Here is a 23,884-nt window from a genome sequence, read left to right as displayed (position 1 = left end):
CCATGATGAAACTTCCCCATGGTAATTTACATATTCAAGTTTTACATCCAGCCCACTGAGTTCAATCTAACAGGTGCAATATGAACAAATAAATAAAGTGCCTACAGTGAGTGGATGTTGTGCAACCGTGTGTGAATATCAGTCAAAATCTAAGGAGAGGAAGCAATGTCAGGAAGTCATGTATGGGGAAAATTCTAGTCATCTCAAGCATGTGTAATAAATTATATATTTTTCTTCTCTGACAATAACGATTGATATGGCACAAGGAACTGTTCATTTGCTAAAGCTGCCAAAAGTAGGAGACGAAACAAAAATGACTCAGGGTCACCTGTTCTCCATGCACAATGCATCAACATCAATGATACGGTTTTCATGTCCTCCAAGAATATGGTTAATCTCTTGATTTAAACGGGCGGATTTCTCCTGGTAAAAAGAGCGTTCAACCGTAACATCCTGAAGTTCATCCACTGCTGCCTGATAATCATGATCCAACTGTTCAACCTGTAACAAAATAAAATTACTGGTACATTTCTGGATATTTGAAGGCACAGTTAAACCAATTACCCAAAACACAGCAAAAAGTTTAATTATATACATTTTATTAAACTGCAGACATTTTGGAACAAACGCATTGATTTTTAAAGTTGAACCTAATAATTTCCTGTCTTTATTTTACAATATCTTCCTTCAACCAAAATCACACTCTCGGCCAGTGAGTTTGTTTTTGTATGCATGTAGTCATACCACTGTGCAACTGGGAAACGTTATTGGGATCCTGGTCTTTTTAATGAGAAGTTCAACGATGTGGGTGGCTCAGTCATGGGGGTGGGACTATGGAACAGCATTTAGCAGTACGAATGGTATCAACATTGATTTCACCAATTTTAGATAACAAACCGACAAATAACCTTTCTTTTCCTTTACTTTTGTTCCTTCCTTCCCTCTTCCCTGTGCCCCACTTGGATTCACACCTATTTATCCCCTTCTTCCTCTGCTTCCACCTATATTCTTTCCTCGGTCTTCACAACTTGCAACTCCTCTACGCTTATCTCACATCTTTTGGCTTTTCATCTCTGGCCCTTGTCTAACCATCTGCCCATCAAAACCACCACACCTGCACCCACCTATCACTCGCCAGGTTTTGTCCTGCCCCTCCTATCTTCCAGTTTTCTCCTGCCTCACCTCAATCAATGTGAAGAGGAATCCCGACATGAAACGTCAACTAACCATGTTCTTCAGAGGTGCTGACTGACCGGCTGTGTGACTACAACACATTGATATATATATTTTTTAATTTAGCAGTGCTGACTCCCTGTTCCTGGGATCCAGGTTTGATCCTAATCTCAAGTGCCATCTAAAAGACTCTTCCTGTGACAATGTGGGTTATTGCCAGGTGCATTGTTATTGGCCATTATGTTAGGCTTTCATCTATCAAAGGGAATGGGCACGTGTGACGGTATAAATTGCAGGATTACAACAATATAAAGAGGGCGAGGGACTGATGGGATTGCTTTGTTGGGAGCCAGCATGGACATGATGGGGTGAATGGCCTCCTGTGTTGTATGCTTCCTTCCTGTAATGGGGTGACTGCAACTGCATGCGATACTCCAAATGTGGCCTAAACAAAGTCCTATATATCTGCATTATTACCAGGGCCGTCTTAACGCATGGGCCTGATGGGCACTTGCCCGGGGGCCCACGAGCATAGGGGCCCCATGCTGATCTGTGTATGTTAAGTGACTTGCAATAAATAAATACTACTTTAAAAATGTAGGTTCAATAAGTGCTTTTTTCGCAACATTTTTAGGTCACTAAGTGCTTCTCACAGCGATCTGTAAGTGCTTTTCGCAACAATGTAGCACCCTAAGTCCATCGCTGTGTTTTTCGGTAAGTGCTTTTCGCCGGCACGACAGGGGAGGGCTGGTAGGGAAAGGGGGGTGGGGGAGAGTAACGGTAGGGACCCCAGTACACTGCTTTCCCAGGAGGCCCATAATGCTGTAAAAACGGCCCTGATTACTACATTCTGGCTCTTATAATCGATATCCTGACCAATGAAGGCAAGTGTACCATATGCATTCTTAACCACTCTATCTATCGTGTCACACTTATTGCCTATTATTAACTGCCTTTGAGAAGGTGGCTGTGAAGTGCCTTCCTTAACCAGTCGAGTATATCTGGTGAAGATTCTACCACTGTGCCATTGGGTCAGGAGTTCCAGGATATAGATTCACCATGATGAAAGAACAATGATAGATTTTCAAGTCAGGATGGTGTGATCAGTTCCACATTTCTTTGCAGGTTTCAGAGGTGCAGTCAGAATAGCTGAGGCAATTAATTGCAGCGTAATCTCCTGCCCCAATCCATACCTCCTGATCTTCACTGTCTCCCCGGGGCCACCAATGTTGCTGCCGCCTCACCTGAGTTCCAGGCTCAGCACCGGGCCCACAACCTCCACGATGCAGACTCCGACAGCATGTGGTCTGACTCTGCTGGGTCCTACTGCTCCCCCCCTCCTACTGGGAACCTCAGTAGTGATGGGCTTCCCCTTCCCCCTCTTTTAACCAGGTTACCCTGACCACACCCCACCCGCACTAATCCTCATGCCCCCCCCTCCTCTCTGAACACCCACCATTCTCCTCGGCCTCTCGCTTCAGCCTTTGTCCACTCCCCGGCCCTCCTCTGAACCCAGCCCCCACCCTTGTTGTGACTTCACCATCCCCCCTGACCTCCCCCTTTCTGATACGAAATGATCTGTCCTCAACAGAGGCCTCACCTTCGTTCCCCTCTGCCCCCACCTCAACGAGTTCTGGGTCCACCACGACGTAGAGCTTTTCTTCCATCGCCTCTGCCTCGATGCCTTTTTCTATGGGAAGTCCTCACCCCTTTTCCCGTCTCCTCTTTCCCATCATAGATGAGGCCCTCACTCGTGTCTTCTGGGCATCCCGCAGCTCTGCCCTTGCTCCCCCTCCCCCTATTCACAACAGAGGCGGAGCCCCTAATTCATATCTCCCACCCCATCAGCCGTCGCATGCAACACATAATCCTCCGAGGTTTCCGCCACCTCCAACGAGATCCCACCACTGGCCACATTTTCCTGTCTCCGCCCCTTTCTGCCTTCCGCAGAGACTCCGCAACTCCCTGGTTAACTCATCCCTTCCGACCCAAACCACCCCCTCCCCAGGTACCTTCCACTGCAACCGCAGATACAACCCCCGTCGCTATTCCTCCTCCCTCAACTCTCTCCAGGGACCCTGACAGTCCTTTCAGGTTAGGCAGAGGTTCACTTGCACCTCCTTCAAACTCATCTACTGTGTTCAAGATGTGGACTCTTATACATCTGCGGGACCAAACGCAGACTGAACTATCATTTCACGGAACACCTTCTCTCAGCCGGCCTGAACCAACCTGATCTCCCGGTTGCTGAACATTTTAGTTCTCCTTCCCATTCCTACACAGACCTTTCTGTCCTCGGTCTCCTCCATTGTCAAACTGAGGTTAAACGCAGGTTGGAGGAACAGCGCCTCATATTTCGCTTGGGCAGCTTACAGCCCAGTGGTATGAATATTGGTTTCTCTCACTTCGGGCAGCCCCGGAGTTCCCTCTCTCTTTATCCCTCCCCCACCCAAGTCACACTTGCTTCTCATTTTCACCATACAAACATCTTACAATGGTCTGTTTCCTTTATCATCATTACTTTTTTGCATATCTTTCATTCATTGTTCTTTATCTCTCCACATCACCGTATATATCTCTCGTTTCCCTTATCCCTAACCAGTCTGAGGAAGGGTCTCGACCCGAAACGTCACCCATTCCTTCTTTCCAGAGATGCTGCTTGTCCAGCTGAGTAGCTCCAGCTTTTTGTGTCTACCTCCTGATCAATTGCCCCCAAATATATTCCTCCCTCACCCTGTTAGCCATTACAATAGTGATTAGGTATGCCAAAGCAAAAGAGAACATCAAATGATAGAATGACAGGAAAGAATGGTCAGTTTATAATGACCTTTAGGTTCACAACATCACAATATTGGGGTTTTGTGGTCAGGAAGATGTTTTAAATCATTTAATACTGAAGAGGAATATTTATGAGTTCCAAAGTAGCAAATAATCAATGGCAACCAGATTGAAAGACAATGTACAGTGGAAGAAATGTTTTGGAAGAGGTGATTGATAGCATTAATGGAGGGAGCAAGAACAGGAACACATTTAAAAGAGTGCAGAGAGCAGGAAACTGAAGAGAATAGTTAGAATGTTGCATGGCCACATGTACATAACCAGAGGAAATTATTTTGAAAAGGTTGTGAGGCAATGTAAGGATCTGAAGTCTAAGGTCACAGCCTTCTGTGTGAGGCACAGTGGCAAAACTGTAGAGCTGCTGTTTTACAGCGCCAGAGACCTGGTTTAGATTCTGACTGTACGGAATTTGTACGTTGACTCTGAAACTGCATGGGTTTTCTCCAGGTGCTCCCGTTTCCTCCCATACTCCAAAGATATACAGGTTTGTAGGCTAATTGGCATCGGTAAAATTGTGCATTGTCCGTGGCGTGTAGGATAGTGTTAGTATATAGGGTGATCGCTGGTCGGCACAGACCCGATAGGCCGAAGGGGGCCAGTTTCCACATTGTATCTCTAAAGTAAAGTCTAAAGCCATGAACATAACGCACAAGCATTGAAGCAGTAGCTGGATACGCAATGGGAATATGGAATTTTATACAGGTTAGATGACATTTGTGCCACTCTTAATGCATTACAATTCGTAAAGTGGTTCTTTTCTTGGAGAGCATTAGAGCAGTCAGGTCATGTGATGACAAAGTCATGAAGGAGGTCTTAGTGTGATGGTGGAGAAGGAGAAGTAATGATAGAGCTGGGCAATGTTGCAGAGGTGGAAGGGAATAGTCCTGGTCATGGACTGAATTTGTAAGAAGGTGTTCAGCTCAAGCAATAGATTAACTCAATGGTGCACAATGTTTGGGGGGCAGAAGACCAAATCAACAATTAAAAACTTAAGAGAGCCACTTACATTTACCATTTTTTATCTTAGCAAAAGCAGTATTCTTCACAGAGAAACCTTTTATGGTGCCCACTCTGATGTTTTTGTCCCTTTTCTCCATAAATGCTTGCTCCCTGTGCTCCGTTTTCCTTCTCAGTCCCTGTAATCATATGTGGTAATTTTCTCACCTTGGGCCTCAACATGCCTTCTGCCCCACCTACTTTCCAACTGTGTTGCTCCCCTCCCCCCAACCTTCATGCCAAACAATGCTCCCACCCATCTTGTCAACTTTCTTCATATTCTCCACATTCCTTTTAATTTATTCTACAATCCCTTTGAATGGTCATGAGTAGGTACTTCTTCAGGAATAATTATTATAATAATTACCTGTTGCTGTGTTTTTTCCAACTGCTGAACAAGATCCTCACGTTCATGTACAGGGAAATGGCGAGAGCCAACATCTTCATCACCTAATCGTTGTTTTGCAATCGTCATTCTTAGGAGCTCAAGGAAAGAGAAAAATACATAATCATCATCACAAACTCTGCTTAAAAATCAGTGAATGAGCCCAACTCAATTTTCATTGCATAGCTGTGCAATGTTTTGGAGAATACAGTCTGCATTTCAGTCAATTGTTCATTTAAAATAAACTAACGGCCTTCACTATCAAACAATGAGTATATTAGTCTGAGCAATACGGGTTTTCAGTAAGATGTTTGCTGGCCTTTGATATCAATACCTGGAAAGCCATCTTTAGATAGTTCCTTTGTCCCTCCCTTCCCCTCCTCCTTCCCAGATCTCCCTCTATCTTCCTGTCTCCACCTATATCCTTCCTTTGTCCCGCCCCCCTGACATCAGTCTGAAGAAGGGTCTCGACCTGAAACGTCACCCATTCCTTCTCTCCCGAGATGCTGCCTGACCTGCTGAGTTACTCCAGCATTTTGTGAATAAATCAATTTGTACCAGCATCTGCAGTTATTTTCTTATACTACCTGGAAAGATCAATGGTCCTTTAACTGCATTTTGATTTACAAACTTTCTAAACTAATATTCTTAAAAAAATGATTTAGAGGTTTAGCATTTTGTCAATACTTCCCCAGTATGTTAGGATAGAAACATAGAAAATAGGTGCAGGAGTAGGCCATTTGGCCCTCGAGCTAGCACTGCCATTCAATATGATCATGGCTGATCATCCAAAATCAGTACCCCGTTCCTACTTTCTCCCCAAATTCTTTGATTCCATTAGCCCTAAGAGCTATATCTAACTCTCTCTTGAATACATCAAGCATGATAACATAGAATCCAATTTTCTTCTTCACTACATAAAATGTATACGGAGTACAGTGGAATATAAACTGTGCCACCTAATGGAAAGACTGGGGAATTTTAATCAGCTCCACTCTTCGATAAGCAGGAAAGATATGGGGTTAAGTGAATAAAATTGCTAAATCTGATTCAAACCCAATGCAAGTCCACCCATTTCTACCTCAGACATGATAGAACTTGATCCATGAAAACAAGGCATTTCATCACAATATTAAATGAAGTTACTTTCCTCAGATGTTACACTGATTTGGAAATCCTGCAGTCATCCCAAGGTTCAGGAATCTCATCAGTGAAAAAAGGAAAAATTGGGCAGCGTTTCATGGAGATGGGTAGTCATCGGCAGATCTGATGACTACCCTGTACCCAGGGGTGGCACACTGTTTTACAGCGGCAGAGACCTGGGTTTAATCCTGATAACAGGTTTGTACGTTCTCCCTGTGACTGGGTGGGGTTTTTTCTTGGTGTTCTGGTTTCCTCCCACACTCCAAAGATGCACAGGTTTGTAGGTTAATCCTGATAACAGGTTTGTAGGTTAATTGGCTTTTGTAAATTTAAGGGGCGAACTATGTTTGGAGTGGACTCAGTGGGCAGAAGGGCCTGCGTCCACGCTGTATCTCTAAAGTCTATAGACTGAAAAAAGGCTGACGTGAATCTAGGTTTAGCAACCATAGTCATTGTCTCAATTATTTAGCGGGTTTCTCAGACAGTTGAAGATGCTGAGGCCATGGATACAGGCAACGTCAATAACAGTTGCTTTTACTTGTTCGACTTCTTAGAAAACATGCTTCTGCTCAGACCCAATGGCTACTCGATGTAATTGGCATTTGACGACATCACCACTCTCAAGTATTTTGCTTCTGGCATCTTTCAGTTTGATATTAGAGATGTTTCTGATATTCAATGGTTTCTGAGCTAGATCCAAATGTATGCACAAGTGGACTGTTTTCCAGTACTGCAAGTTATGTGGTGACCTTAACTAGAATGAGCCATCACTGGCTAACTTCCCAACAGTGCATGACCCTAGCAAATGTACCCACATGACAATGTACGTACTACTGGTTTAACCAGGAGCATTTGTTAACAGTATTCAAAACATATCATTCATATCCAAGATCATTCAAAAATTCATCCAGTTCTCTGTCAGATTTGCTTGGAGCTACAAAGCACAGCGGCTCAGTGGCAGAGTTTCTGCCTTACAGGTTCGATCCTGACTACGGGTGCTGTCTGTACGGAGTTTGTACATTCTTCCTGTGACCATGTGGGCTTTCTCAAAGTTCATAAATTATAGGAGCAGAATTAGGCCATTCGGCCCATCAAGTTACTCTGCCATTCAAACATGGCTGATCTACCTCTCCCTGCTAACCTCATTCTCCTGCCTTCTCCACATAACCCCCGACACCCGTGCTCAAGTGCACCAGTTTCCTCGCACAGTCCAAAGATGTGCAGGTTTGTAGGTTAATTGGCTTCTATAAATTGTCCCTGGTGTATAGGATCGTTGATCAGCTTGGACTCGGTGGACCGAAGGGCGTGTTTACATTCTGTATCTCTAAACTAAACTATTTTCATACTGTAATGGTCCAAATTCCCAACCTGCTCATGTCTGAACTGTCCTTTAAGAACAACTGTTGGGCAATTAACGTGGTTGATGATATGTTGGGGAATTCCACTATTGAATGTGACCCATTTAACAGCCTGATGCATCATCAAGCAAGTCATCTTCATTAGTCAAGCTGCACTTCAGTTGCTTGGACAAGTCTAGAGACATTTTTGAATACTTTCCAGTTAACATTTCCTGGATGATGTTAGTGTACCGTGTTCTGAGCAGCATAAGACAGATATAAGAACTAGAAGTAAAAATATATTAGGCGGCATGACGGCACAGTGGCAGAGTTGCTGCCTTACAGAGCCAGAGACCTGGGTTTGATCCCGACTGTTGGTGCTTGTCTGTACATTCGCCCCATGTCCTGCGTGGGTTTTCTATGTGATCTTTGGTTTCCTCCCACACACCAAAGACGTACAGGTTTGTGGGCTAATTGTCGATATAATTCTAAATTGTCCCTAGTGTGTGTAGGGTAGTGTTAGTCTCCGGGGATTGCTGGTCGGCACAGACTCGGTGGGCCGAAGGGCCTTTTTCAGCACTGTATCTCTAAACGTAACTAAAAAGAGGAACACAATACACAAGACTCTTCATCTGATGAGAATTTGAATGCAAATCATGTTTACATCGTCTTCAGTCATAAGCACTAAGGACTAAAAGCCCAAAATGAAAATGATTAACAAAACTACCCTCTATATGCCATGCATCTTGATCCCACCACCCACATACGCATCCCACCCGTGTTAATAATGACCACATCATTTCCCACTAGTGCGTCACTGTCTTGGCCTTTCATGCAGGTGGCACTTGGAAATAAATGATTTTCTTTCCCAAGGACATGTGTTCTAGGTCATGGGTTTCTTTGCATTAATAATAGAAAACTGGAGTCATTTCTCATGTAAAAGAGGCTGGTAAAAGAGAAAGAAATATGATGTTCTCTCTCAATACCTGTCTTCAATTCAACCGTGCTATTCCAGCCAGTCTCCAATTAACATTTTTAATTACAGGAAATGCTTATCGCTGAAATTTGTTTATTAGGTGATAAATAGTTTTTTTGAAGTTACAAATGTTTCCTTCCAATGTGCCCTTGAGCATTAATTGTGTATTGGGGCAGTTGGCACCAATTGGCATAAGGTAAAGAGTTGAAACTTACTTAACTATTGCTACCATTTCGGATTGAACTGCACCCAAGCTCTTCTTCTAGTGCCAGTGTGTTTATGACTTCCACACCAACGCAAAGCAGCAAGGGAGTCAGGGGTACACTGGAGGTCAGATGTCAGAGCATCTGGCTTTCCCCTCAACTACCAAACCCCGTTCTTGGTCTGGGATGAAATTCAGTCATGCTGATCTGAGGGGCCAAGCTCACTTCACCTCCGCTACATCGACGACTGCATTGGTGCTACCTCTTGCACCCATGCAGAACTCACTGACTTTATACACTTCACCTCCAATTTCCATCCTGCCCTTAAATATACCTGGACTATCTCTGACATCTCCCTCCCGTTTCTGGACCTCACCATCTCCATCACAGGAGAAAAATTAGTGACGGACATTTATTACAAGCCCACCGACTCGCACAGCTATCTGGACTACACTTCTTCCCACCCGGTCCCCTGCAAAAAGTCTATCCCCTACTCCCAATTCCTCCGTCTACGCCGCATCTGTGCCCGGGATGAGGTGTTTCAGACTAGGGCTTCCGAGATGTCCTCGTTTTTCAGAAAACGGGGCTTCCCCTCCTCCATTATAGATGAGGCTCTCACTAGGGTCTCTTCTACATCCCGCAGCTCCGCTCTTGCTCCCCATCCCCCCACTCGCAACAAGGACAGGATCCCCCTCGTTCTCACCTTCCACCCCACCAGCCAGCGGATCCAACATATCATCCACCAACATTTCCGTCACCTACAACAGGACCCCACCACTGGCCATATCTTCCCATCCCCTCCCCTCTCTGCATTCCGCAGAGACCGTTCCCTCCGCAACTCCCTGGTCCACTCGCCCCTTCCTACCCAAACCACCCTAACCCCGGGCACTTTCCCTTGCAATCGCACGAGATGCAACACCTGTCCCTTTACCTCCCCCCTCAACTCCATCAAAGGACCCAAACATTCTTTCCAGGTGAGACAGAGGTTCACCTGCACCTCCTCCAACCTCATCTATTGCATCCGCTGCTTTAGATGTCAACTCATCTATATCGGCGAAACCAGGCGCAGGCTCGGCGATCGCTTCGCTGAACACCTGCGCTCGGTCCGCATTAACGCAACTGATCTCCCGGTGGCCCAGCACTTTAACTCCCCCTCCCATTCCCAGTCTGACCTCTCTGTCATGGGCCTCCTCCAGTGCCATAGTGAGGCCCGCCGGAAATTGGAGGAGCAGCACCTCATATTTCGCCTGGGCAGTTTGCGGCCCGGTGGTATGAACGTCGACTTCTCCAACTTCAGATAGCTCCTCTGTCCCTCCCTTCCCCTCCTCCTTCCCAGATCTCCCTCTATCTTCCTGTCTCCACCTATATCCTTCCTTTGTCCCACCCCCGACATCAGTCTGAAGAAGGGTCTCGACCCGAAATGTCACCCATTCCTTCTCTCCCGAGATGCTGCCTGACCTGCTGAGTTACTCCAGCATTTTGTGAATAAATCACTTCATATATGGATTCCCAGCTTTATCTTTATGTAGCAAGGCCCCATTTGTTTGAATTGGGTTGCTAACCTGAATGAAGAAGCTCAGTGAAGCTCAGTGGTTTGGTTCCTTTTGTATTAATTAATGTTTTTCATTCATTTATTGTCAAGGTCCCACAACATTGCTCATTCTGCATTGTTAGGCATTGACTACAGTGGGCTGGATCATTCGACCCACTTCCAATTCTAGTGTCTCTTAGGTTCCTCTCAGCCACTCTAAGAACTCCTGCTCGGTACACGGGTCCCGATCTCATTGCTCCTGCTCCAGGGCAAATAAATTAAGCTAATCACATTCTAGGATTGAAACAATGAACCACAGTGTAATGAGGAAGGAATATTGAACTTAAAGTTATCAAAGTAAAATATTTAAAAGGCATGCTTCGAGAAGTATAAAGAGTATATTTGCAGTTAAGCTGGTATCCCCCTCAAAACTAATATGCCTCCTGAATGATGCAAATTTTCACAATTAAATTAAAAAATGGGCATGCAGCAATGTCACCCAACTTAGCCTCGACTCAGCTTCAGTTTTGAAGCTCAACCCAAAATTCAAGTGGGGCTTTATTTATCAAGATATATGTCCGTTAATAAATGTATTATTTCTTGTCATTTTTAAGTCAAGTCAAGTCAAGTCAATTTTATTTGTATAGCACATTAAAAAACAACCCACGTTGACCAAAGTGCTGTACATCTGTTTAGGTACTAAGGAAAAAAATGAAACATACAGTAGCACACAAACATAACAGCACATACAAACACAGTTCACAGCGCCTCCTCAATGGGCCTCAAACGCAAGGGAGTAGAAATAGGTTTTGAGCCTGGACTTAAAGGAGTCGATGGAGGGGGCAGTTCTGATGGGGAGAGGGATGCTGTTCTACAGTCTAGGAGCTGCAACCGCAAAAGCGCGTTCACCCCTGAGCTTAAGCCTAGACCGCGGGATAGTGAGTAGCCCCAAGTCGGCCGACCTGAGGGACCTGGAGTTAGAGAGGTGGGCTGGAAGATTTTTGATGTAGAGGGGGGAATGTCCATTTAGGGCTTTATATGTGAATAGTAGGAGCTTGAAGTTGATTCTGTACCGTACAGGGAGCCAGTGGAGAGAGGCCAGAATCGGCGAGATGTGGTCCCTTTTACGGGTACCCATCAGGAGTCTTGCTGCGGCGTTTTGGACCAGTTGCAGGCGGGACAGGGAAGATTGGCTGATCCCAGTGTATAGGGAGTTGCAGTAGTCTAGGCGGGAGGAAATGAAAGCGTGAATGATTTTTTCAGTGTCGTCGAATTGGAGGAAAGGTTTGATTTTAGCTATGGTACGAAGTAGGAAGAAGCTGGCTTTTACCACAGCGTTGACTTGCTTGTCAAACTTTAATGCAGAGTCAAATATCACGCCGAGGTTTTTGACATGCGGTTTGACTAGGCAGGATAGGCTTCCAAGACTGCCTGTTATCGATTTGATGGAGTCGGGGGGGGGGGGCCGAATAGGATGACCTCAGACTTGCTCTCGTTTAATTGGAGGAAGTTCCGTGCCATCCAACATTTTATGTCCTCAAGGCAGTGTAAGAGGCTGTTTAAAGAACTTAAAATGATAATTATCAATAATAATTTCATCCTTGTTAGAAAGTCTGATTATGAGAGGTTCTGAGATGGTTACAAAGGCCAAAGGCTGTCAATCGGGTTGGTCCGGGGTGAGGTCTCAGGATCCACTGTCTGAGGCTGGTCAGTCATCACTTGTGGACCACCCTGCATCACAGGGTATTGATGGTCATTAGACCTCAGTTCAGTTTCAGTTTGGTAAATTGTCACGTGTACCGAGGTACAGTGAAAAGCTTTTGTTGCGTGCCAACCAGCCAGTGGAAAGACAATACATGATTACAAATGAGCCATTTGCAGTGTACAGGAATAATGTTTAGTGCAAGTTAAAGCCAGTAAAGTCCGATCAAAGATAGTCCGAGAGTCCCCGATGAGGTAGATGGTAGTTCAGGACTGCTCTAAGATGCGGTAAGATGGTTCAGTTGCATGATAACAGCTGAGGTTGACTGATAACAGCTAGATAACAGACCTGTGAGTGCCGTTTGTCACGGGAAGCTTCAGCAGACTACTGCTGCTGCAGGAATTGCACAGGAGCTGAAGTCGGGATGGGCAGGTTGAGCATGATCGCATCCAATACACAGGATGGAAATGTCACAACACTTTGGAATGCCAAACCGAGGTGTGATTTTGTTTGCCATTAATGTTGAAGGGTGTGCAAATTCATGCTCTCAATCTAACAAGTGATCAGAATGAAATCCAGAGGAAACAATATCAAATTTCTGAAGAATAATATCATTAATGATCAGGCAGTTAACACTAATGAGGACCAGGATATATAAATCTTCGGTTAGATACTTGCAGTACTACAATCATATATTAGAATATGTTAGTGTCAATGAAGGCACAGCACAGCCTGATCAAAATTATTCATGACGAAAATTGTTAATGGCTAGATATGGTAATATGGATTTGGGTTGTTTATTTTTTTGGAAGTTCAGGGCATGATCATAAGAGTTATTTTATATGAACAAAGGAGTTTCGAGTTGTTGAAGAAATCTATTTCTCCACTAGGGGGGCTCCAGAACAAGAGGGCAGAGCCATTAAATCAAAGCTAGAGTATTCAGGGGTGCTATCGGAAAGCACATCTTCACATAAAGTTCAGTTTAGCTGAGAAATGCAGCGTGGAAACTGGCCCTTTGGATCACTGAGTCCACGCTGGCCATTGATCACCCATTCACACTAGTTCTAAGTTATCCCACTTCCTCATCCACTCCCTGCACATTTGAGGCAATTTTCAAAAGCCAATTAGGCTGCAAACCTGCACATCTTTGGGATGAGGGAGGAAAACGAAGAACTCGGAGGAAACCCATGTGGTCACAGGGTGAACAGGCATACTCCACACGGACAGTCCCCGAGGTCAGAATTGAACCCAGGTCTCTGGTGCTGTGAAGCAAGGGGGTATATCAGCTGCACCACCACTGTGCTGCCCATGAAGAATGAAAACCTGGATCTCTTCAGAAATTGATGCAATTAGGTCAATTGAATATTTTTTTAAATCGTTGCACATTTTTGTCAGAGTTGACTAATAAGGAACCCCACAAAAATCTGTAAAGCTTATTTTTTAGAAGGAAGAAATAAAACAAGACAAGAGGGTAAATCTTTCTAGGTACAGCTACTATACTGATCAGACATAACCAAGATGAATGGCAGAACAGGTTCCAGAATGGTCACTTCTTATTCTACACTACATTTTTTCAAGAAGTATAAATTTTGTATGTTTGAAGAGAGAGCTAAAATTGGAGAACGGTACTGAAAGGTACTTCGGTGTGGGAATATTAAAGACTTCGAGAATATTATGTCTGCAAGATGTTTATCATCAAGAAAAAAAGTATGCATATTAAGCAGAGATTCTCTGAAATAATTAATTAAATTTAAAAGAGAATACTGTATTTATAAAAACACAAATTCAGTCCTGAGGGAAAAAGAACAAACTCGAGAAGGAAGAAAATAATTTACTAAATCATGTTAAAAAAGATATAAAAATATCAAAGAGGACAATTGAGATGAGCACAGCTAAAAATGCTAGACAAGATACTACAAAGGATTTAAAGTAGCAAGGCACTAAAAGAGCCCTTGAGGGGTAAAAGTGACAAGAAAGTTGTTGGTTAAATTACAAAATGAATAATACATTGACTTTGCTATATCCCAAATCCTTAAAGATTTTGGGATTAACATTGGGAAGAATATTGGAAAGGTGGAAGACAAATACCAACAATTCCAATCAGCCAACTAGTGAAGAAAGATGTGGTGACTGACTCTTGCTACGGCAGAAATAAATAGCATTGTTAGGATTTCATTCAATTGCGAATACATGTAGTTCCTGCTTTAAAAGGGCAATGATGGGTCTATTAAACCAATGTTAATAAATAAAATTTGTAATGTGACAAACTGGGAGAATGAACAGATAGCAGCAAATGACCTGTTTAACTCAGAAAGGAATGTTTTTCCCAGTGAAAATTCCCTTGACCTCCAAAGAGTTTACAGATATAGGTGTAATGGGTTTCCATTCAATTAATGCACTGTAATATTAAGTTACAGCATGTTTGGAAAGCTTACATCGATTGGGACAATTTTCTTACAAGGAGTTTCAATGCTGCTCGTGCACATTGGAAATGTGAAGATGAACTGGCTGCAATTTTCTGGTACTAGATGAAGGGTGCACCCCACATTTCTCACATCTGCTGCAGGGAAGAGGACTACCCACTCATGACACAAACTCAGACACTGAATGCATAACTGTTCGTTTCTTTTGGTAATTAATACATTCTTTAATTTTTCTAGTCGTTTCTTCTTTAAAGAGGGAAACTTGCAAGTTCTTTGCACAAGCATCAGAAGGCAAGTTCCAACAGAATTGTTGGCAGCATTCAATCAGTTATCCAAATTAAGCAAATGGGCTGTAAGGTTCAGCAAAGCTGAAGGGAGATACTGACAACAGTGCAGTCTCAGCACTTGAACATTCCAGCAACTGAGAGTGAATTTATGACAGTTCCCAACAAGTAAATGAGCATGTTTATTGGACTGAGATGCATACTGCTTCTGATAACATAAACTAGTCAACTGGAACATTTTAATCACTTGCAGAGCCACAGTCATTTATTTTGCATCCTTTCGATCACACAAACTTCTCTCATGCAACTTTTTTAAAAAATTGCTTTGATTGTCACTATTATTATCGTGGATTAAGGGTTCCTTTCTCTTTCCCTGACTAGTTTCAGGCAGATGAGACTCATGATTTTATTCTCACTGACACCAGCCATCCTCATAAACTATACCTTGTTATCACCCTGTGCTTCAGCCAGTCTCTGCTGGATTTCCTTGATTTCCTCTGCGAGTTGTTTATTCCGCTCTCGAGAACTACTCAGTAGCTGTGCCAAGTTTGCCTGGGGAACAAAATGCAGTTTGAGTTCATTTACTTCCAAGCTATAATTGCTCACTTGTGACAAAATCTTTTTTATCTTCAGCTTCGAAGGTGTTTTTTCTCATCCCACACAGACAAAAATCAATGGCAATATGATTTATTTAATTCAAGATTTATAGTGGAATAACTGACAAATAGCACAAAACATAATGTGAAATACGGACAACTGAAAGTTAACAGTTAAGAATGTACTGTGTTGCCTTTTCTGGAAAAACTCTAATCACAAAATTAATACCAACAGACGCAGTTAAGATCAGAATGAAATAGTATGTTCTTTCGATGCGGGAGCTTAGTGGGAGCTCAATGGCCGGCTGCGGATGGTTCAACTCCCCCGACCGTGGGAGGAAAGAAGATAAGACTTTATTGCCTTCCATCACAGTGGGGAATGTGGAGGAGCCACTGTGGAGGATGTTTATGTCAAATTTTTATGTAGTCGTGTATCTTGTTGCTTTTTTGGTATGACTGTATGGCAAACCAAATTCCTCGTATGTTGCAAAACATACTTGGCTAATAAATTACAATTATGTTATGATTATGATTATAAGAGACAAAAGAGACTTTATAAAGGTAAAGGAGTGTTCATAGAGTCCAAAGTGTGTACTAATATTGGCAATTGAGTCATCTGAATTCAGCATCAGCAACACAGCTAGTATCATCACTAAATACATAAAAACACCAAATACTCTCCATGTTTTTATAGATTTTTAAAAATCAAAGTGAAAGATCTCATCTATAAAACATGACTCTCAATTTACTACTTATTCTGAAAGAGGAGGTTCCTTTTTTAAAATTATCCTCTAATTTATCTTAGAAACTGAAAAAAAAAATGTTTCTTGGGTCTATTTATTTCCCATTTAAATTCAGACGATGTGCAATCCTGGTTTGTAATTTTCCAGCTAGAGATCCTTTTTCATTAGCATTCAATTACAAGTCGTGCTCATGTTTAATCCTAGGAACTCAATTGGTAGCAAATTTGATCACAGCTAGCATTTATTTCAAATGCTAGGTAAGGCTTATTCCCATTTGATGCATGCTGTGTCTAGTTCACTTTTGCGAAATTGGTGCTGCATCTAATTATGCAACAGAATTACAGCCACAATAAACTGGATTTTGTCAAAAGTAGTTCTATTATCTTTCATCTTACCTGATTCCGTTTTTCTGGAGGAAGTGTAGGATCACCATCCTATGGAGTTACAAAAAATGAAACAATCAGCTCCTTTCACATGTCATTATAAAAGCAGCATCTGTCCAACCCTTCAGCTACAATATTCAATTGCTATTGACATCATTTTCACTTGTATTTTTCAATGTTCTTTGTTGCATGAGTTTATTCCATCTGAGAAAGCAGATCAGGTAATGCTGGATGATTGTCAATAGATTCCAAGTAAATGAGTTGTAGGTTAAGTTGGTGTACAATACGCAGAGCTTTAGCTTTGGGGTTTTTAATCTCAGCTGTATCACAAATATGAAACAATGGTGTCAAAGCAATTTCCCCATGAAGAGGAATTCCAATGATCTACAAGGATCATTCGCATCAGATCTTTCCGCAAATATTATTTGCAGTCATTTACAAATGGAAATCTGGAAGCAAAATTATATCCATTCTTCCAAGTACAAAATTTATGAAGTATAAAGATGGAAAATCCATAAATACTAAGTCACACAAAAAAAATCTGTTCAGATAAATATTTCATGCTGTGGCAAATAATTTGTTGAGCAAATTCCCAGATAACAGGCAATAAGAAATTATGATTGTTAGAACCTCTTTTTTTTTGTAATGGGATGACATAAGTGCTCCTGGAACTCCAAAGGCAAGTAGCTGAGAAAGGGGACCTTGAGAAGGAGGTGAAAGAGAGCAAGCTTATAGATGCAGGGAAAGATGTAGCATGGAACAGGCCCAACTTGGCTCACCAAGTCCAAACCGACTATCAATCACCCATTTTCACAAATTCTATATTAATGCCAACTTTAAAATCTTCCCATACTCCCATCAGATTCTACCCCTGACGTAAATACTGGGGACAATGTACAGTGGCGAATCCACCAACTTGCATATCGTTAGCATGTGGGAGGAAACTGGAGTACCTGGAAACAACCCATGCACTTCCATTGAATCCATCTCCACAGTGGGCTGCATTAGGACAGCTCGCAGTATCATCAAGGATGCCTGCCTGCCAGGCCATTTCCATTTCTCTTTTCTACCTTCTGGGAAAAGATACAGGAGCTTGAAAGCTTGGACTTCCAGACTTTAAAACAGCTTCTTTCCCACTGCTATCAGACTCCTGAACAAATCATCTCTTTCAATCCATTCCCAGAGGTGCTGCCACATACTCCTACTCTTATTTCTACCTCATTCAGTTAGTCTGTTATTGTACTTTGATAATTTTTGTCACTGCTTTGAATTACACTGCAATCTTGCACAATCTTTCTCTTTGCAGTTGTATTTATTGTTACATTTATTAATACGGTAGGTGTATCGTTCACCCTGGTGTGTTTGACAATAAACTAATCTAAATTTGAATCTTATGCTTGCAGTCTACAGCTCAGATATAACTGACCAGATTTTGAAATTAGCAATTAGTGGTGTGAAGTTGGTTTGTTGCACTGCCCTCAACAGGAATAAAATAATCACAGTATGTGATCCCACTGCTCTTTTTCTTAGACACCTCTGAATTTGGCTCTGTTATGTTTTAATGCACATACAACACCAACAAAAGTAAGAAGGAACTGCAGATGCTGGTTTAAACTGAAAATAGACACAAAAAGCTGGAGTAACTCAGCGGGACAGGCAGCATCTCGGGAGAGAAGGAATAGGTGACGTTTCGAGTCAAAATATCCTCATTATTTAGGGAACGGGGGTTCCCCTCTCCCAACATAGATGAGGCCCTCACTCGTTTCTCCTCAGTACCCCATAGCTCCGCCCTTGCCCCCTCCCCCTAGTCGTAACAGAGACCCCCCCCCAGTCCTAACCTTCCACCCCATCAGCCGTCGCATACAACACATAATCCTCCGAAATTTTCTCCACCTCCAACGGGATCCCACCACTAGCCACATCTTCCCATCTCCACCCCTTTCCGCCTTCCGCAGAGACTGTTCCCTCCACAACGTCCTGGTTAACTCATCCCTTCCCACCCAAACCACCTCCTACCCAGGTACCTTCCCCTGCAACCGCAGAAGATGCAACACCTGTCGCTATACCTCCTCCCTCGACTCTGTCCAAGGACCCCGACAGTCCTTTCAGGTTAGGCAGAGGTTCACTTGAACCTCCTCCAACATCATCTACTGTATCCGTTGTTCAAGATGTGGACTCTTATACATCGGCGAGACCAAACGCAGACTGGACTATCGTTTCGCGGAACACCTTCGCTCAGCCCGCCTGAACCAACCTGATCTCCCGGTTGCTGGACACTTTAATCCTCCTTCCCATTCCTACAAAGACCTATCTGTCCTCGGTCTCCTCCATTGTCAGAATGAGGCTAAACGCAGGTTGGAGGAACAGCGTCTCATATTTCGCTTGGGCAGCTTACAGCCCAGTGGTATGAATATTGGTTTCTCTCACTTTGGGTAGCCCCGGCATTCCCTCTCTCTCTATCCCTCCCCCACCCAAGTCACATTAGCTCCACATTTTCACCCTACCGGACAGCTTACAATGGCCTGTTTCCTTTATCATCATTACTTTTTTGCATATCTTTCATTCATTGTTCTTTATCTCTCCACATCACCGTCCACATCTCTCGTTTCCCTTATCCCCAACCTGTCTGAAGAAGGTTCTCGACCCGAAACATCCCCATTCCTTCTATCTAGAGATGCTGTCTGTCCCGTTGAGTTACTCCAGCTTTTTGTGTCTATTTTTAATGCCAACATGAGTTGGTTAACTGAATCTCATCTCACCTATTTGTTTTACTTTCCTTCATCAAATGTTCACTATTGACATCCTTTCCATCATAGGTTTTTTTTAATCAGAGTCTTGTTTCATCCCTACGGATAGTACGGGAAGCGACAGTGACGAGGGACGTAAAGCGGTGGGCTGACCATTCAGAGGCCATGCTGCAAGATGCACTGAGCGAAGTCGACTGGAACATGTTCCAAGCAAGTTCCAGAGACGTAAATGAGTTTGCGGAAGCGGTTACGGACTTCATTGCCACAATAGCCGATACCATCATCCCCACGGTAAGGGTCAGTATCTTCCCTAACCAAAAACCCTGGGTGGACAGGTCTATTCGCATGGCCTTGAATGCTCGCACCGCTGCTTACAACTCCGGCCTGGCATCCGGCAACATGGACGACTACAAGGGAGAGTCCTACCGACTGCGAAGGGCAGTGAAGGATGCAAAAAAGAGGTACCGGGACAAGATGGAGTCACAGATGGAGCAGCAGGACACCAGGCGCCTTTGGCAGGGGCTACGGACTATAACTAGCTACAGGTCCAGCACCCCCTCAACCGGAAGTGCCGGCTCCTCCTTAGCTGATGACCTGAACTCTTTTTACGCACGGTTTGAGACGGGTAACACCACCAGCTCGCCGTCTAAAAACAGCACCGAAGGGGCGCTGGCTAGCGAGGCTGGAGGGGGATCCACCGCCGGGGATGTGCACACATTCTCGGTGTCCGAGCATGAGGTGAGGTGGGCTCTGACGCGTGTGAACACGAGGAAAGCTGGAGGCCCAGATGGTATATCTGGGCGAGTACTAAAGTCTTGTGCTACTCAGCTTGCTCCAGTGCTCACCACAATATTCAACCTCTCCTTGGCAAAGTCCGTGGTCCCTGCATGCTTCAAAAGATCCATCATTGTACCGGTGCCAAAGAATGCCTCTCCAGCGTGTTTAAATGACTACCGACCGGTGGCCCTCACCTCGGTTGTCATGAAATGCTTGGAGAGGCTAGTCAAGAAGCACATCTGCGCCCTCCTTCCTCGCAACATGGACCCACTACAGTTCGCATACCGTCCGAACAGGTCCACGGATGATGCGGTCTCCCAGGTTCTACACACCGCTCTCTCTCATCTGGACAGCCAGGGGGGCTATGTGAGGATGCTGTTCATTGACTTTAGTTCAGCATTCAACACAATAGTCCCCAGCAGACTGGTTGAGAAGCTGCTGGAACTGGGGCTTAGCACCCCTCTGTGTGCCTGGGTCCTGGACTTTCTCACTGCCAGGCCCCAAGTGGTCAGGATGGGGGAACACACATCTAGCTCCCTCACCCTGAACATAGGATCCCCCCAGGGCTGCGTCCTTAGCCCCCTACTGTACTCCCTGTACACACATGACTGTAGGGCCAGGTTCAGCTCAAACTCCATCATCAAGTTTGCTGATGACACTGTGGTGGTGGGCCGGATCTCCAACAACGATGAGAAGGCCTACCGGGAGGAGGTGGCTGATCTGGCACTCTGGTGTCAGGACAATAGCCTCCTCTTGAATGTCACTAAAACAAAGGAGCTGATTGTGGACTTCAGAAGGGCTAAACATCCAAGGACGTACACGCCACTGGAAATAAATGGGTCTATTGTGGATAGGGTGAGCAATTTCAAATACTTGGGAGTCCGCATCTCAGAGGATCTGACGTGGGCAACGCACATTGCCGCATTGGTGGGTAAGGCTAAGCAGCGCCTTTACCACCTTAGACAACTGAGGAAATTCAGAGTGTCGCTGAGGATCCTCCATTGCTTCTACTCTGGGGCTGTAGAGAGCATCCTGTCCGGCAACATTACAGTCTGGTTTGGGAACAGCTCTGCCCAGGACAGGATGGCCCTGCAGAGAATAGTGCGTTCGTCCCCCTGCAGGACCTATACATCAGGAGGTGCAGATCCAGAGCAAGCAAGATCATGAGGGACCCCTGCCACCCCAGTAACGGACTGTTCCAGATGCTACGGTCAGGCAAACGCCTCCGCTGTCACGCTGTGAAAACGGAGAGGATGAGACGGAGCTTCTTCCCACAGGCCATCAGGACTGTCAACTTTGATAACCCCAGAGACTAAATTTTTGTCGACACTTTTTGTGCTATGTTTAGTAACTTATTAACTTTATTTATATGCTGTAACTGTAATTATTTTTGTGCACAACCCGCAGGCATTGCCACTTTCATTTCACTGCACATCGAGTATGTGTATGTGACAAATAAATTTGACTTGACTTGACTTGACTTGACCTACTTTGCAGCAGACTTTCATTTGCTCCTTTGTGTTATATTAATTGTTTTCTAGTTTTAGTCCTTTTATGTTCATTGTTTCTTCTGGTTTCCATTTTCTGTTACTTCATTTATTTGATTCAAAATTTCTTCTTCATTCCTAAGGTTTGTGCTCTGGTGGTTTATCCATAGATATTGCCAGCCCGCAGTTAAATGACTCCAGATGCCATTCTTCAATTGTGAGAAAACAACTCAATGAGCATTTGGCAGTCTATTCATACACAAGGGTTGGAATTGATGGTTCTGTGGCCAAGATTGCGAATGATATGAAGATAGGTGGAAGAGCAGGCAGTGTTGAGGAAGCAAGGTGGCTGCAGAAGGGCTTGGACAGGTTGGGAGAGTGAACAAAGAAGGTGCAAATGGAATACAGCAAAGTGTACAGTCATGAAGGAATAAAGACATAGGCTATTTTCTAAATGGGGAGATGATTCAGAAATTGGAAGTGCAAAGGGACTTGTGAGTGCTGGTACAGAATTCCCAAAATGTTTATTTTTGCAGGTTGGTTTGGTAGTAAAGAAGGCAAATGCAACGTTAACATTCATTTCGAGAGGATTAGAATATAAAAGCAAGGATGTAGTGCTGAGGCTTTATCATGTGCTGGTCAGACCACATTTGGAATATTGTGAGTGATTTTGGGCCCCATATCTGAGGAAGTATGTGCTGGCATTGGAGAAAGTACAGAGGAGGTTTACGAGAATGATCCCAGGGATGATTGGGTTAACGTATGAGGAACGTTTGATGGCTTTGGGTCATATCATATATCATATATCATATATATACAGCCGGAAACAGGCCTTTTCGGCCCTCCAAGTCCGTGCCGCCCAGTGATCCCCGTACATTAACACTATCCTACACCCACTAGGGACAATTTTTACATTTACCCAGCCAATTAACCTACATACCTGTACGTCTTTGGAGTTTGTACTCCAGTCTGTACTCACTGGAGTTTAGAGGGATGAGGGGGATCTCGTTGAAAGTCCTACATAGAGTAAATATGGAGAGGATGTTTCCAGTAGTGGGAGAGTCTAGGACCAGAGGACACAGCCTTAGAATAAATGGGAATTTCTTTAGAATGGAGATGAGGAGGATCCATTGCCACATGTGGCTGTGGGGGCCAAGTCACTGGATATTTTTAAAGCGGAGATTGATAGGTTCTTGATTAGGAAGGGCATCAAAGGTTACAGGGAGAATGCAGGAGGATGAGGTGAATGGGAAAAATAGATCAGCCATGATCAAGTGCGGAGTAGACTCGATGTGCCGAATGGCCTAATTCTGCTCCTGTGTCTTGTGAAGGACATAGTAACTGGCGTTGAGTTCAATCTCTTCCCTCCCAATGTGCAGAAGTAGCTGATCCTGTGAGCTGTTCAATAGGAGCATTGTTAGTTAGAAACATAGAAACATAGAAAATAGGTGCAGGAATTAGGCCATTCGGCCCTTCGAGCCTGCATCGCCATTCAATATGATCATGGCTGATCATCCAGCTCAGTATCCCGTACCTGCCTTCTCTCCATACCCCCTGATCGCTTTAGCCACAAGGGCCACATCTAACTCCCTCTTAAATATAGCCAATGAACTGGCCTCAACTACCTTCTGTGGCAGAGAATTCCACAGATTCACCACTCTCTGTGCGAAAAAAAACGTTCTCATCTCGGTCCTAAAAGACTTCCCCCTTATCCTTAAAACTATAACCCCTTGTTCTGGACTTCCCCAACATCGGGAACAATCTTCCTGCATCTAGCCTGTCCAACCCCTTAAGAATTTTGTAAGTTTCTATAAGATCCCCCCTCAATCTTCTAAATTCCAGCGAGTACAAGCCGAGTCTATCCAGTCTTTCTTCATATGAGAGTCCTGCCATCCCAGGAATCAATCTGGTGAACCTTCTCTGTACTCCCTCTATGGCAAGAATGTCTTTCCTCAGATTAGGAGACCAAAACTGTACGCAATACTCCAGGTGTGGTCTCACCAATGCCCTGTACAACTGCAGCAGAACCTCCCTGCTCCTATACTCAAATCCCCTCGCTATGAATGCCAACATACCATTCGCTTTCTTCACTGCCTGCTACACCTGCATGCCTACTTTCAATGACTGGTGTACCACGACACCCAGGTCTCGTTGCATCTC

General features: G+C 44.1%; 1 protein-coding gene across 2 annotated transcripts in view; it reads right to left on the bottom strand.

Annotated features, from left to right (window-relative positions):
* LOC144594266 (coiled-coil domain-containing protein 149-like) overlaps positions 1 to 23,884 on the bottom strand; it is a 93,713-nt gene that overhangs the window by 36,200 nt on the left and 33,629 nt on the right. For both annotated transcript variants that reach the window (XM_078400534.1, XM_078400543.1), the window contains exons 3-6: positions 16,726 to 16,764; positions 15,436 to 15,543; positions 5,375 to 5,491; positions 329 to 501 (exon numbers count right to left, since the gene is read on the bottom strand). In XM_078400534.1, the coding sequence (XP_078256660.1) occupies positions 329 to 501; positions 5,375 to 5,491; positions 15,436 to 15,543; positions 16,726 to 16,764 (437 nt within the window). The remainder of the gene's footprint in view (positions 1 to 328; positions 502 to 5,374; positions 5,492 to 15,435; positions 15,544 to 16,725; positions 16,765 to 23,884) is intronic.

The sequence above is a fragment of the Rhinoraja longicauda genome, chromosome 1, assembly GCF_053455715.1.
Source record: "Rhinoraja longicauda isolate Sanriku21f chromosome 1, sRhiLon1.1, whole genome shotgun sequence".
Classification (NCBI taxonomy): Eukaryota; Metazoa; Chordata; class Chondrichthyes; order Rajiformes; family Arhynchobatidae; genus Rhinoraja; species Rhinoraja longicauda.
Note: the sequence above shows the minus strand (reverse complement) of the source record. Positions and strands in the feature narration are given on the sequence as shown.